The 14,659-nt window shown below is 41.0% G+C and overlaps 1 protein-coding gene across 3 annotated transcripts; it reads left to right on the top strand.

Annotated features, from left to right (window-relative positions):
• Window positions 1-201: 201 nt before the first annotated feature.
• LOC125711317 (uncharacterized) lies at window positions 202-7,757 on the top strand. 3 transcript variants are annotated; one of them, XM_048980118.1, is made up of 7 exons: window positions 202-280; window positions 1,128-1,240; window positions 1,379-1,456; window positions 4,517-5,564; window positions 5,919-6,074; window positions 6,380-6,472; window positions 6,902-7,757. In XM_048980118.1, exons 4-7 carry the CDS (start codon window positions 5,520-5,522, stop codon window positions 7,196-7,198), a joined length of 591 nt encoding a protein of 196 aa, XP_048836075.1. In that variant the 5' UTR covers window positions 202-280; window positions 1,128-1,240; window positions 1,379-1,456; window positions 4,517-5,519; the 3' UTR covers window positions 7,199-7,757. The 3 variants fall into 3 exon arrangements, with proteins under 3 accessions (XP_048836075.1, XP_048836073.1, XP_048836074.1); XM_048980116.1 differs by lacking the exons at window positions 4,517-5,564; window positions 5,919-6,074; window positions 6,380-6,472; window positions 6,902-7,757 and having other exon boundaries at window positions 1,379-4,153; XM_048980117.1 differs by lacking the exons at window positions 202-280; window positions 4,517-5,564; window positions 5,919-6,074; window positions 6,380-6,472; window positions 6,902-7,757 and adding an exon at window positions 343-434 and having other exon boundaries at window positions 1,379-4,153.
• Window positions 7,758-14,659: the final 6,902 nt, after the last annotated feature.

The following is a 14,659-nucleotide window of genomic DNA, read 5'->3' as shown; positions in this document are numbered from 1 at the left end:
AGTGAACTGTATGCAAATAATAAGCTTTACTATATATGTTTTCATACCGTTTAATTATTTTATTGTCACAGTAAATAAACACAGAAATTCTAAGTAAATTGTAATCTTAAAATTTAATACCACATTTGAATTGGCATATGCGCACTTTTGATGTCCAAATACGCATGTGTGGATTCAAACGCGACGTGCGTTTTAGATACCCACATTTTCATCACACATTCGAAGTTTGGCGGTTGAATCTGTTGGAAGAAGCAGCGTACCTGGACTATCCCCTGCTTAAGTTATTACCTTTTATTTTAGAATAATAATTGTGCCCATGTTCATTTTGATGGTTTGAATATAGTAAAAGTTGCCGAAAAGAGATTACATCGTTAAAATCAGTGGGGTGGACAGTGTGGTGAACGTGTAGCCGCTTTTTTGCGAAAAGTCGTCCGGTAATTTAGCTCGTGATGATTTTAATATGTGCTGCTAAACATAATGTAATTGCTAAGCTGGTGTATGCTGACTATTAAACACGGTGCGGCTGCTTTTGTTAAAACCAATAGGTACTGCGAGTATGTCTAACTGTTGTACATAACTTGTACGTAAAGTCAACGTTTTAAAACCACGTCGTACTGTAAAGATAGCAGTGCAGTCCATCCTGCCGTTATGAATGGCGTCATGAAAATAATTAAAATTACTTAAATATCCAGTGTGTGGGATTTAAGGGGATTTATCAGAAAACGAATGTAAATTTCATAATTAGAATATACTGTACTGTACAATAACCTGGAATTAAGAATAGTGTGTCTTTTTTTATGCTTAGAATGAGCCTTGCATATCCTCAACAAGCGAGTCCTGTTACACAAAGTCCACCATGTTCCTACAGCAGTATATAACAACTATTGATGGGTTTAAATGAAATGTTTAAGTAAAATTCATTTTGCTAACCTAATATGCCACCTAAAGCACAACTATTTACAGTATGCAATTTTCTACTCAGTATTTTATTTATTTTGCCGCTTTTGATATTATATTTAACTTAATTGAACAGTCAACCAAATGGAAAGCCCCTCATGCAAGTCAATTCAGTCACTTTTATTGCTCAATAAATGTTATTAAAATAAAGCATGTGGTTTTATCAACAGGAACCAGACCAGCACAGCAGTGGGTTGTTATTGTGTCAAGCCAGGATAGGCTGCAGGATAAGCCAGTGGTGTGTAATTTGATTTGTCTATCGTTCAACATTAGCTTCATTTAGGTAAGTATGAATCTATCTGTAGATTTGCAAAATATTGTATTGCTTATGTGTTTCCTTATTCTTAACTGCATAATGTAGTATATAATTGTGGTTAAATGTTTTGTGGTGTTAATATCACAAATTGTTTTTCATTTACAGGGTGGCCTTGCTCATTGGACAGGACAGTTCAGGTCTACGGAGGACAGGTTTCTAGGCAGGTGTTATCAGGGAGAAACAGTAGGCCTCATATTAAAATGATATGGCCATGCAAAAACTGCAATTTTAGGACATCAAAGCGTTTAGAGCTATTAAGACATTATAGATTGAAACATTTACATGCTGGTCAAGGGCGGTCACTACCCTGTTTGTACACAGACTGTCCTTGTTCATTTAAAAGTTGGGGTGCACTTCGCACCCATTTGTCTAGAGATCATACACAGACTGAACAGACAGGGCAGATTGTTTCCTTTTCATGTCATGTATGTAATTCGTTTAGTTTTCACACAGAGGCAATATTTTGAACAGTTTGGAGCTCATCTGAAAAAGTATGAAACTGTTCGTTGTGTTTTTAAAGATTGTGACTACAGTACTAATGTATATTCAACTTTTGCATCACATAAAAGTAGAAAGCATAATCCTCACTGTATTGAGAATTTTAAACATACTGTAATTCAGACATGTTCAAGTCAGGCAACAGAAGATAGTAGTTGGTTGGTAGATGAAAGTGATGCTACTTCTGTTGAAACACTTGTCAAACAGGGTGAGGATTTAGGTATAATCATAGTTGATAAAATTGGCTCCTTATTGCTTAAATTAGACTGCATCTTCAATGTGCCTAGTAGATGTATAGATGAGATTGTAGAGGAGCTTCAGTTTATCACATGTTCAGCATCTGCACCTGTTATCAGAAACATTGTCTATAACACCTTAGTAAATCATAACTGTACTGTTGAAGAATTGGTGATCACAGATTTGGTAAACAACATTTGCCAGTTAAATCCTCTTAATGCAGCCTTAAGTGAAGAAGGTCCTCTTGGTACAGCAAACCAAAGAAACAGATACTTAAAGGAACATTTCTGTGTTGTTGAATCAGTAGAATATATACTTAATGCAAAAGAGGGAAAGACATTCCAATATGTACCAATTTTGCAATCCTTGTCACAAATTTTAACAAAATATGACATTGAAATGAATGTGTTGACTGCGAGCCATTGTGGTTCTTCAAGTCAGTATACCAGTTTCGTGATGGTTCCTACTTCAAGGAAAACAAATTTCTGTCTGCAGAGGAGTTTAGACTTTCACTTCTTCTCTATTCTGATGATTTTGAAATTTGTAATCCCTTAGGAACCTCTCGCAAGAAGCACAAGGTAACAGCTGTCTACTGGGTGTTGGCTGATGTGCCTGATGTGCTTCATGATTTACTTGAGGGTCTTGTACCTGTAGAATTGGCATTGTGTTTAGATGTCTTGATAAAGAAAAAATATTTCTGTCTTGAAGAGCTTAATGTAATCATTAAATCTTTCCCATATAAGTGGAAAGACAAGACAAATTATCCCCAAACTATACCACCAACCTTTGTCTCTCGTAAAACCATTGGTGGTAACGCACATGAAAATTGGTGCCTACTGAGGCTGCTTCCACTTATGGTGGGCCCCAAAGTTCCAGAAGACGAACAGGCATGGCAGTTGTTGATGATACTAAAAGATGTAGTTGAATTGATAATGTGTCCTGTCCTCACAGATGAAAGTATTGGATACCTAGATAGCCTGATTGCTGAGCATAGATATAGATTTTGCAGTGTTTTTCCAGCAGAGAAATTGATTCCAAAACACCATTTTATAGAACATTACCCACAGCTCATTAAAGCATTTGGCCCACTAGTGTCCTTATGGACAATGAGGTTTGAAGCCAAGCACCGCTTCTTTAAGAAGATAGTGAGACAGACTGGCTGCTACCGTGACATTTTGCAGTCAATGGCAAAAAAACACCAGTCCATGATAGCATACCATCTCCATGGTTCAAATGTCAAAAAACCTGCAGTCTCTGTATCGAAGATTTCAAGAATTCCATTAGATGTTGTAAATGAGAACATACAGGATTTTTTTTCACAGAAATTTCCTGAACAGCTGTTCAGTTGACAAAGAAGGCAGAATTTCAGGGCACCAGTTACTGTACTGGCATGATATTGGTATATGGCTCTACTGGTGGGTTGCCCGACTTTGTCGAAATAGTACAAATCATTGTTGTTCACGACAGCTTGGTATTTGTAGTAAAATTACAAGGTGCATGGTACTGTGAGCATTTAAGATGTTTCAAGTTGGAGTCCACAAGCCTAGTCAAAGTAATAGAGCAGTCACACCTCACTGACTTGTACCCACTGGCTACCTATACACTGGACACTGCACGAATGGTTTCTCTGAAACACCACATCTTCATGTCAAACTAGGTAATATATTTTTATGATGTGCTCCATATTGTGTAACATCTTGTCAGATCCTATTTGTGTTTTTTATTCCAGATTTTAATTATAAAAAATTGCATATTTTTTCCGATTTGTCTAGAGCATGCATTTGTTTGAAGAGGTCAAAACTCCATCAGTGCTTGCTCAATATAACACAACTATATTGTTAGATTTGCATCTGGCTCTACATTATTTAAATGATGTTTGTAATATGTTTCTTAATTACCTACCGGAAACCACAACATGAAAAGCACTGATTTATAAAAAAATAAAATTGTTCAATATACTACATGTATTGCTGGAGTTTTAACCTCTTTAGAATTTTTATCTTTTTATTCTTGCACCTTGGAAGTAGGTGAAGATCAGCTGCAAACCTATGGCTGGGTAATATGGAAAAAAGTCCTAAAACTATTTTTTTTTTTCATATAATTAGATATCAATATATAACGATATAATTAAAATCACTTTCTGCCAACGGTAAACATTCCTTTATACTCCAGTGTGAGATCTAAAGATTAATTTTGGTTTTTATATACCTTTTGTGTCATAAGTTGAATATGACAAATGTGTTGTAGTAGTAGAACATACTGTAGAAATATAGACTCAAAATAGGCAATACATACATGTATTTTATTTATAATATGTTACATTTTTTGTATTTATTAAATGTGCATTTTTTAGTATAATACAGATCTAATCCTGACTAGTCCATCGAAGCTGTATTGACCATGTCTTATTGTTCCATTATCAATTTATCACCCAGGCCTACAAAACCCAACTATACTTTTGAAATATGTTTTCTCATCTTTATGTTTTTTTTTTGTTTTTTTTTGCAGGTCGACTTGCCAAAACTGATAATGTCGTCACCTGTCCAGCTACGAGTCATCATGGAAGAGACTAAGGTTCACAAGTTAACCCTTCCAGATGGATTCCCTAGCACTGTAGACGAACTTTTGGCGGCTGCAAAAGATAACTTTCAACTCCAGGGAAATTATACTGTTATATACATGGACAAAGATTTTGATAATCAATTCTTCACTCTAACTTTAACTGATGAGGTTAAGGACAAAGACACAATCAAACTGGTGAAAATAGAATCTTCTGTTATTCTTACATTAACTCCCATCCAGGATGCTGCATCTTCCTCATCTCCAGTGTCACTGGATCAGTCTTGCCAGGATGACAGTTCCTCACTTGGTTCATCTGACACCAACATTTTACAAAAGTCCCCAGAGTTTCGAACAGACCCATGGCCTGCTAATTTTGTGATACCCAACTTTTCATTTAATGTTGAAATGCCCCTTCATGAAGGAAATAGGGCTTATGAAAGTGATGGTTCACTTCTCTAGAATCCAAGCTTGAACTCTGACATAGTTGAAATACTAGCAGAAACAATATTCCGCTATACTGCCTATCCCTCTGGTCCTCAGATTGAGGCAGTTGTAGAAGCTCTGTTAAAGAAGCATCCATGCTTAAGGGAGCCTGCAACTTCATTTTCAGGCACGTATGGATGGCAGCAGCGTCTTAAATGGAAGATGGCTAATTACCATTCTAAAATGAGAAGGCGTGGAGTACCTTGTCCTGAACTTGATATAAACTCCTTGAAAAGGAAATCTCCTAGTGAGAGAAATCCTGCAAAAAACTGCAAGAGAGCGAAGAAAGCAGAGGTTAACTATCTTCCACCACCAAGTGGTGAAACTAATGACACACTGGAAATGGAGAGACAGGAGCTTCTTAGCCAGGTAAAGAAGAAGAACAACACTAGGGTGATTCAAGAAAAAATGGCCAATATGTTCTCCTATCGAAGGCTTGAGGTTGTGAGTGGTAGTCCAGGAGCCGATGACTTCAAAGAGAGATGGCCTGCTTTTTTTTTGTGAAGCTGAGGTAAATACATTTTTAAATCCTTAAAGTTGTGTAGGCCAGTAACAATAATTAGATTTTAGAATGATATATTTTGAACTACTGTTATGTAAAATATACTGGAAATGTACTTCTTTCCCAGTTACGACTGTAGACCAAATTACTGTTTTTAAGCTGAGCATTGTATGTGCAGCTTTATGTAGAATTTGCCCTTCCTTTACTTCGCATCAGACTATTTGGCCTGGTTACTAATGTTGTGTGTGAGAGAGAGAGAGACTGCAAGTGTGTGAGAGCGAGTGAGTGTGTGAAAGAGAAAGTGATGAGTGTGTATTTGACATGGTTCTTAATTTTGTACTTTTGAATCTTTTGTCAATTCAGGTCAAGGAGGAATTTAGAAGAATAACAACAGCTTCCCTGGAGCAGAGGTTCATGTTTAAACTTGACCACTACACACCAAAACTTACTGCCCTGATGAAGGCCAAGGGAGGTGTCATGGGTACCAAGCTGAGGCCCTTCCTGGACAAACTGAGCCAGGTAAGTTTGTTCAAAATTTGGCTTTATATTTTTATAAACAGAGAAGAGCCTGTTGTCTCTCTCTCAAACACACATGGAGCAAGAGCCATGTTTGAAAAGATGACGTGCAGGGGCAGAGAAGCTATAGAGCGCAAAGATTCATGCTATATATGCGGTATGTCCACATGCATAGCACAAGCCCTTACACTCTGGAACTTTAGCTTTTCATGTGCAGAAATCACTGCTCTTTGCACATGTCTGCTCTCAATTGACTGTTCATTGTATGTAAATAGTTGTTTAGTGTTGACATCATAATTTGTTCACAGAGCCAAAGACTTGAGATGAGACGTGAAGCTGTTATCCATAGCCTCATTGTGTACCTTGGGGAGAAAGAGGAGGAACTTCTTGAAGATTGCCTGGTAAATCATAATTTAATTGTTTTATGATTCAATTTCAAAACTTAATGTATTATAAATAAAGCAAGTTGCTTCTTAAATAAGAAAGGACGGCAGATGAGGGGATGGAAGTATTCTGTTCAACCAAATAAGACAATGGAAATATATCATCTAGAAGAACAAACTAGAGAGATTTGGCAATGATTCACAAGCATAATGACAAAAAATAAACCTGCTCTGGGGTTACAAGGTCATAGGGTTTTCTGCCACTGTAAAGTATGGTGGCTTTGACTGCTCATAGCAGAGGCTGAGAGAAATATTAAAGCAGCTGTCACTCAGAGGATAGGATACTGTGGAGTGCAGACATCTTGCAACAAATGTTTTACTAATGCTGGTTCACTGTAAATAGACTTCACTCAGTTTAATGTAAGCTGATCTTTGTTAAATGATCAGGAGGACAGCCGCAGTGATGCCACTCAACACGTCCTCAAGATCCTGGTCGTCCATGGTGCTGATGGAGAGGAGCCAGTGGATGTGTCCATCCTTCTTGAAGGCCAGGAGATGATGTCTGGATGTGGCAGTACTGCGAAAGCCTGCATGCTGCTTATGGGGCTCATTTATGGCCTCAACCTTGCATACCCCCCAAAACTGTGCTACACTTTTGAGGTATTTCAGAAACTATTTCTGGAATTAGATGTGATCAAGATGTCCCCAAAAGTGCAAGCATTAAAGTTGAAATTGCTGTCTTAGAAGTTAAATATCTAATTGTTGGCTTTGAAAACTATTTTCCTGTTTGTAAGATGGTTTAAATGTTAAATTGCAGGAATGTCTAAATATTGTAGTTGTGCTGTAGCAGAGTTTTAAGGTTGTAATTCTGGCTGTTGACATTTTGTGTAAAGTAAGGGTTTTAGTCCTCAGAGAAATTTAAGAAGTTTTTTTAATTGTTATATACTTAATTTCTCTGTGTGTCTGCGTGTGTGAGTGTGTGCGAGAGTGACATTGTCACGCTACGTGAATACGGGTAAGGCGGGCAGGAAGGCGGTAAACGGAGCAAACGAGGGTTTAATTGGGATAAGGACAGGACGGAAACGCAGGCATGGACAAACGGCAGGTAACGTCAATGACAGACAATGGACTCAGGTAAGACACGGACTGAAATACACAGGACTGAGCAAATTAACTAGACACAGCTGGGTACAATCGGGAGAAAACACGTGGGTAATCGGGGCGTGGCACACAGGGGGAGCGGACGAGCCGGGCATGACAGAACCCCCCCCCCCCCAAAGGCACGCTTCTCCGGCCGTGCCAAGGAAGGGGGCGACGGACTGGACGAGGTAAAACAGGACCTGAAAAACAAGAACCAAAACCATCAACAAGGGACAGGGAACAAGACAGACAGGCAAAACAGACACAGAGGCAGAAGCCAGGACAGGACAGGAAAGGCGGACAAACAGACCAGAAAAGGGGACACAGAGGGAACAGGCGGGACAAAAGGACCAGGAGTGAACGGAGGGAACACAGGAGGATGAGGAGCAGAGACGGGAGGAACAAAGCGAGGGGGAGCAGAGACAGGCGGGACAAAGACGGAAGGAGGAGAGGGGAAGGCAGGGACAGAGAAAGGGGGAGCGAAGGAAGGAGGGAAAGAAGCCGGGGAGAAGGGAGAGAAGGCGGGGGAACAAAGGGGAGCCCGAGGGAGCCCCAGCGGGCGACGGGAGGCGGCCGGAGGGACCACAGACGGCCGGGAGGTCAGAGCCGGAAGGGACCCCGGAGGGAGCCGGAGGGGCCACCGGGGAAGGGGACGAGGAAGCAGGAGGGGATCCCGGTGCAGGCCCAGAGAAGGGGGGAGCCGCCGCAGGCGGCGACGTCCAGGGACGGGCCGGAGGTAGGGGCCCCGCAGGTGACTGAGGAGCCGCTGTAGGGGGGCCCGCAGGAGCCCGACGAGACGCCGGAGGCGGGAGAGAGGCAGGGGGATGAGGCTTCGACGAGGGAATCGCAGGGGACTGCCGACCCGGCGGGCCAGTACCCGCAGGCGCCGAGCGAGCCACCGCGCAGGCAAGAGAGGGCGAGCCAGGGGGCCGGGCAGGAGGGACCCCAGTCCTTCGCCTGTGTCCCCTCCCCTTGTGGGACACAGACATGGTGACCCTCTTACGGGGCCGAGTTCGCCGGGGTGCAGGTACTAGGGAGATTAGAAAGATCCCCGAGGGGTCCCATTCGAGCTCCTCTACTTCCGCAGAGGGAGGAGCTACGGTGGAGTCCTCTGGGACCTCCTCGGGGACGAAGGCAGGCAAGGTTGAAGGAGGGTTAGGACCCGGAACAGGACTGGAAACAGGGGTCCCGGGGGGCCTAGTCCTTGGAGGCGTAAGGGACGCCTCTAGAAGTGGGACCTGCTGTGGACATGGGGCGTCCTCTGGGTGTGGGCGTGGGAGCTGCTGCAGATACTGGGAGTGCCCGCTTGTGAGCGGCAGGTAGCGCAGCTTGAGTCCGCGCGGGCGGCAGCGGATGAGCGGGCAGCTGCGCTGGCGGCAGCGGCTGAGCGGGCGGCAGCTCACGCTCCAGGACCGCAAGCGGCAGCAGAGGTGGTTGCTCGGGCTCGGGTTGCAGATAGCAACGCCTGTGCTAGAGCCGCTGGGAGAGGATGCTGCGCAGAACCGTCGGGCGGCGTTGATCGCTGCGCAGGTAGCATAGGTGGCTGTAGCGCTGGTGGCCGAGGTAGCTGCGCTGGACCCTCGGGCGGTGGTGATCGCTGTTGTTCTGGCGACCCCTGCAACGGTGGCTCGGGAGCGGGGTCCGCCAGCAGAGGCGGATGCTCCGATGCAGGGTCCGCCGGCAGAGGCGTTAGTCCCGGCGCTGGCGCCACTGCCCTACGGAACCTAACTAGCCTCTGTAGGTCCGTAGTGAGGCACTCAAGGGAAGCTCGCCCGGACGTAGGGGCGAACTCCCCGAGGCCCCGGTGGAGTCGAGCAATGAGATGCTCGGCCTCGGGTCCACTGGGAGCGGTTGGGTCGCCCATCACTCTCACAAACAGTCCTTGAAGGGCAAAGAACTGATTGCAAAGCATCTCCCTCTCCTCGGACAGAGGTGATGGGGGCGACTCGGGGAAGACCACCGCAGGAGACTGGACACGCAAGTCATGCGAGGGGGAGACGGGCGCGGTCCTCTTCGGGACTCTGGGCACTCAGGGGATCGAGTCCCTCACAGCCCTAACACCTCCCCAATTACTCAGTCTTTTCGGTCGGTACTGGTACCGGTCAAGGGGCGGCAGTTGCTCTAGCTGGCTGGGTTCCAGGGCTGGAGAAGGGTAGAGCTCCTCTTCCTCCTCCAGGGGTTCCCAGAGTCTAGCCAGGGAGCAGGCTCCCAGACTGATGGACTCTGGCAGGTGCTTCCTTCTCCTCTGCATCCTCTTTGTCTTTTTTAGGTCTGTCATTCTGTCATGCTACGTGAATACGGGTAAGGCAGGCGGGCAGGAAGGACCAGGCAGGAAGGCGGTAAACGGGGCAAACGAGGGTTTAATTGGGATAAGGACAGGACTGAAACGCAGGCATGGACAAACGGCAGGTAACGTCAATGACAGACAATGGACTCAGGTAAGACACGGACTGAAATACACAGGACTGAGCAAATTAACTAGACACAGCTGGGTACAATCGGGAGAAAACACGTGGGTAATCAGGGGGCGTGGCACACAGGAGGAGCGGGCGAGCCGGGCATGACAGACATACTGTGTGTTGAAAATTAATGGTTTGATTGTTGCGATTGCTTTGTCAGAGAGATGTTTTATTTGTTTAAAATAAGACCGGTGCTCCCCAGGGATATTACAGCTGTTTTTTTAAAGTGTTGAAATGCCTTTTTACATTGTTAATACATGTGTGTGACAGAGAGAGTGAGAGTGTGGTTGTATGTTTTAGTTTGAAATGTTTTATATTGATTTGTGATAACTGTATTGATGATGTTTGACAATAAAATAATTGCAATGCATTTTAGTTGTGTGGTCTGACATAAAATTGTATTCAATGCAGAGAAAAAAAATCATTCATTTGGTAACATTTATCAGGACAGAATTTGTAAGATTTTCATAATTATATTGAGTAATTTAACTTAATACAATTAAGTAACTGAAAGAGTTCAATAGAGAAAACATAATAAAAAATATTTATATCATAACAGTAATATTTATTATATTAGTTTAAGTAAGATTTACTTAATATTTTTATAGTAATATTATTCTCCATAAACTGACTTTACTTGATTTTTTAAATTGTTTTTACTTAATTTAATTACACTGAACAAAAATATAAACGCAACACTTTTGTTTTTGCTCCCATTTTTCATGAGATGGACTTAAAGATCTACAATTCATTCCAGATACACAATATTACCATTTCTCTCAAACATTTCTCACAAATCAGTCTAAATGTGTGATAGTGAGCACTTGTATTCCAGGGTGGCCTTTTATTGTGGGCAGTATAAGGTACACCTGTGCACTACCCATGATGTCAGATCAGCATCTTGATGTGGCACACCTGTGAGGTGGGATGGATTATCTCAGCAAAGCAGAAGTGCTCACTATCACACATTTAGACTGATTTGTGAGAAATGTTTGAGAGAAATGGTAATATTGTGTATCTGGAATGAATTGTAGATCTTTAAGTCCATCTCATGAAAAATGGGAGCAGAAACAAGAGTGTTGCGTTTATATTTTTGTTCAGTATAATTAAAACTTGCTACTTAAATATAATTATGTAACATTTATTTATTACCTTCATAAATGTTATGTTGAGTAATAAGTAAATTTAAATTGATACTGGCATGTGAGTTGTACTTCATTTTACAGCAGTAAAATTTACTTAAAAGTGCTAGTGCAAATTGTTACAAGGATTTTATTAAGTAAATCCTGCAAGTCATTTTTTTAGTGTATACTGATATGGACTGGGTAATGTCTTAGGAAAAAAAAGATGCCACATCATTTGATGGAAATGAAAATGATCATGATGGGTTAATTCTGTGGTAATAGGGTTTCATTCCTCTCCACTTTCTACACCAGGTGCAGTTTTAAAACGTGTTACTGAAAGTGAAATACTTCAGTGTAAAGAAGTATATCAAATTGCACTCCAGCTTCACCTGTTTGGAATTCATCAATGAAGGCAATTCGGCCTATCAAGCTCGTTTGGGGAGAACTTAACTAATAGCTAACTAATAGAGTTGTTAAAATATTATCTAGCTCTGATTTAAAGGAACACAGGGTTTTAGTTTGCACTACAATAGCAAGAAGACTATTCCATACTCTTAACTACACGCTGTGTAAAGAAGAGTTTTCTCAAATTCAGTTTAATTTCCACCTATGGCCACGAGTTCTAGTATTTAAATTAATATTAAAGAAGCCATTGGCTGAACAGCATCGAGACCTGTTAGAATCTTATATACCTGGATCATGTCCCCCTTAATCTTCTTTGTGTGAGGCTGAACAGATTCAGCTCAGCCAACCTCTCATATTATTATTATCTTTTATATTAACAACAAGCACTGTTGTTGAAATAAATTTGCACTGAAAACTTGATGTTTCATCATTTATAGCCAAATATTGACAATGGTAAAGTCTTGCCTTAGCTTGAATTATTGTTACAATTATGTAAATGTAATTCAACTAGGGGCATAGGGGATAATGGACAACATGTACCGCGTTGAAAATTTGATGCATGGCCGAGGTGGTATGAGCCTGCGACGATGATGTATTGTTTGAAAATTAATAAACTCATGTTTGAGTATCAAAATGTGGAAAAAAAGTAAGTGACCTGAAAGCACAGTGGCCATCTGAAAAGCAAATGCATCAGCAAAGCCCATGAGATGATGTTTTAATGAAGTAAGGTATGACCTGTGTAGAATCTTGTGCTGTTTTACTGGAATTTATCATTGCAGGTCACTGGCAATATCTTCCATATACTTTCCCAAATCATCACATTAGAGCCCCATTCATTTACTGGAATTGATAAATTGTTGTTGTGACAGGAAAGCAGCTTATACACACACTACACCCTTTATTTGATCAAGGGTCATTACCAAGCAATCTTTGAGTAAATGGTCTTGATTGAACCCCATTAAATTAGCATTATTTATCCAAAGATGAATATACTGTTATTGAAGTTATGAAACAGAGCAGTTATAAAAGTTTGAGGCATCGAGTCCACCAGGTAGTCTTATTTTCAGGAGCACCACCAATTCATTCTTCTCTAACAGAAAGCTCTCACCTACTGTAGGTGTTCAAAGACGAACATTGTATTTATTTACTTAGCAAAGTGATTTATGAGTGAAGATATAAGAGCTGGAATTCTTGTGGCTATAGCTGGGTTTGACAGGGAATGTTTCCCCGAGGCAAACATCTTTCCAACCAACTCTACAAAATAAGGAAGACACAATGCTGTTCTAGGGTAGGAATTATTCAAGAAAAATTACTTCTGTGCAGTGTTGGGGAAGCTATTTATAAATGGTAGCTTTTCAAGCTACAGTCTACAGTACTTGTGATTAATAATAGCTAAGCTACAGTCAAGGGTCCAGAGCCTATCCCGGAAGCTATGGGCATGAGGCAGGGAACAATCCAGGACGGGGGGCCAGCCCATCACAGGGCACACTCACACACCATTCACTCCTACGAGCAATTTAGTTACTCCAATCAGCCTCAGCATGTCTTTAGGGGGAAACTAGAGTACCTGGAAGAAACCCCATGACAACATGGGGAGAACATGCACACTCCACAGACATGTAACCCAGGTAGAGAATCAAACCCAGGTTCCAGAGTGGCAACAGTGCTAACCACTGCACCACCATGCCACCCCCTCGAAATTATTTCATCCCATAATACTTAATATTTCTGCTATAGGATACTCTTAAAGCAAAGTAATTAAAAACATGTAAAACGTGATGTTAAAGGTAATATGATCTATTATTTTAGCAATGTAATGTCAAATTACAATAAGCTTTAAAATAAGTTTCTTTGTTTAGTGGAAATCAAGAGTACAGCAAAAATGCTGTGTGAAAATTAGGGTTACATAAAAAAGCATAGATTTTGGTAATCTGTCCAAGTGTTTCTATGGATTTTAATGAAAGTGTCTAAAATATTGTTTGCCACTATCAAGCGCTCCTATAGAAACACTGTATTTATGTTTTACTTTTATATTGAATGTTTTTACTATTTAATTTTGGTTTTGCTGATTAATAATTTATTAATATATACATTTATTAATAATCTCCTTAGAAGATCCATAAGGTGAAAAGATATTAAACAGGTGTAACTTTTTTTTTAATTCAGAATGGCTAAGTCAGCAAAATGTACACACTGTTCTCCTATTATGTATATTATGCCTTCTTAAAAAGGTCTTTACTGCACAAAAAATTGTCTACATTTATTATTATTTTCAATAAATTTGACCAAATCACTGTGTATAGAACAGCTGTTTTTCACAGATAACAAAAAAGAAATCAAGAGATGTGAAATGAGGTAAAATCTAGGAATTCACATTTCTTGTCTTGTGGTTTATACATTGCTTAAATACTTTGCTACTATGGCACATAGAGACTATATTTTTGATTGATTTTATGGCCACCTGTAGAGGACACAGCTTTATTAAACTGAACCCTGGAATTATGTCCTTACTCAGAAATCCAGGAAGAACACAACTGATGCTCCTGCCTGTACTACTCTCACTTATCAATAATACTACCTTTTGTCTGTTACTGTACATGAAATTCTGTCTTCACATCATTTCTCACCCACCACCTTCATCTCTGTTTTCCCAGTTATATTTGTAATCTGTTCTGATTATAGAATACCTACCCAAGATTACATTAACACAGCCATACATACCGGATACTACTTTTGGCTGGCATTTTTAATGACATTTAAAAAAGCTGCAATTATTTTTAAAATTGGGCTTCAAAAAGAGGTCTGCTTATACCTGAAGTTAAGAAATAACCGTTTTTTTCTCTTAAGTAGAGAGCACACGTCCCACGCTTATTACATGTTATGTCCTCAATCCTCCTCCTCACGCTTATCAACACGGGATATTTTGCGATGCCTTCAAGGGTCATTGAACCATCCAATCATCCAATCAATTCTGAGATAAATGTTTTTTTTTCCTCCTCCGGGTGGCGGAAACAGGCTTCCATATTTAAAAGCAGCTGTGCTACTAATAAACTACTGAAAAAAATAGTTCAGGTAGT

Source organism: Brienomyrus brachyistius, chromosome 17 (genome assembly GCF_023856365.1).
Source record: "Brienomyrus brachyistius isolate T26 chromosome 17, BBRACH_0.4, whole genome shotgun sequence".
Taxonomy (NCBI): Eukaryota; Metazoa; Chordata; class Actinopteri; order Osteoglossiformes; family Mormyridae; genus Brienomyrus; species Brienomyrus brachyistius.
Note: the sequence above shows the minus strand (reverse complement) of the source record. Positions and strands in the feature narration are given on the sequence as shown.

What these genes read in the sequence shown, in the direction of transcription:
- LOC125711317 (XM_048980116.1), top strand. Translation starts at nt 1,556, where the DNA reads ATGCTGGTCAAGGGCGGTCACTACCCTGTTTGTACACAGACTGTCCTT.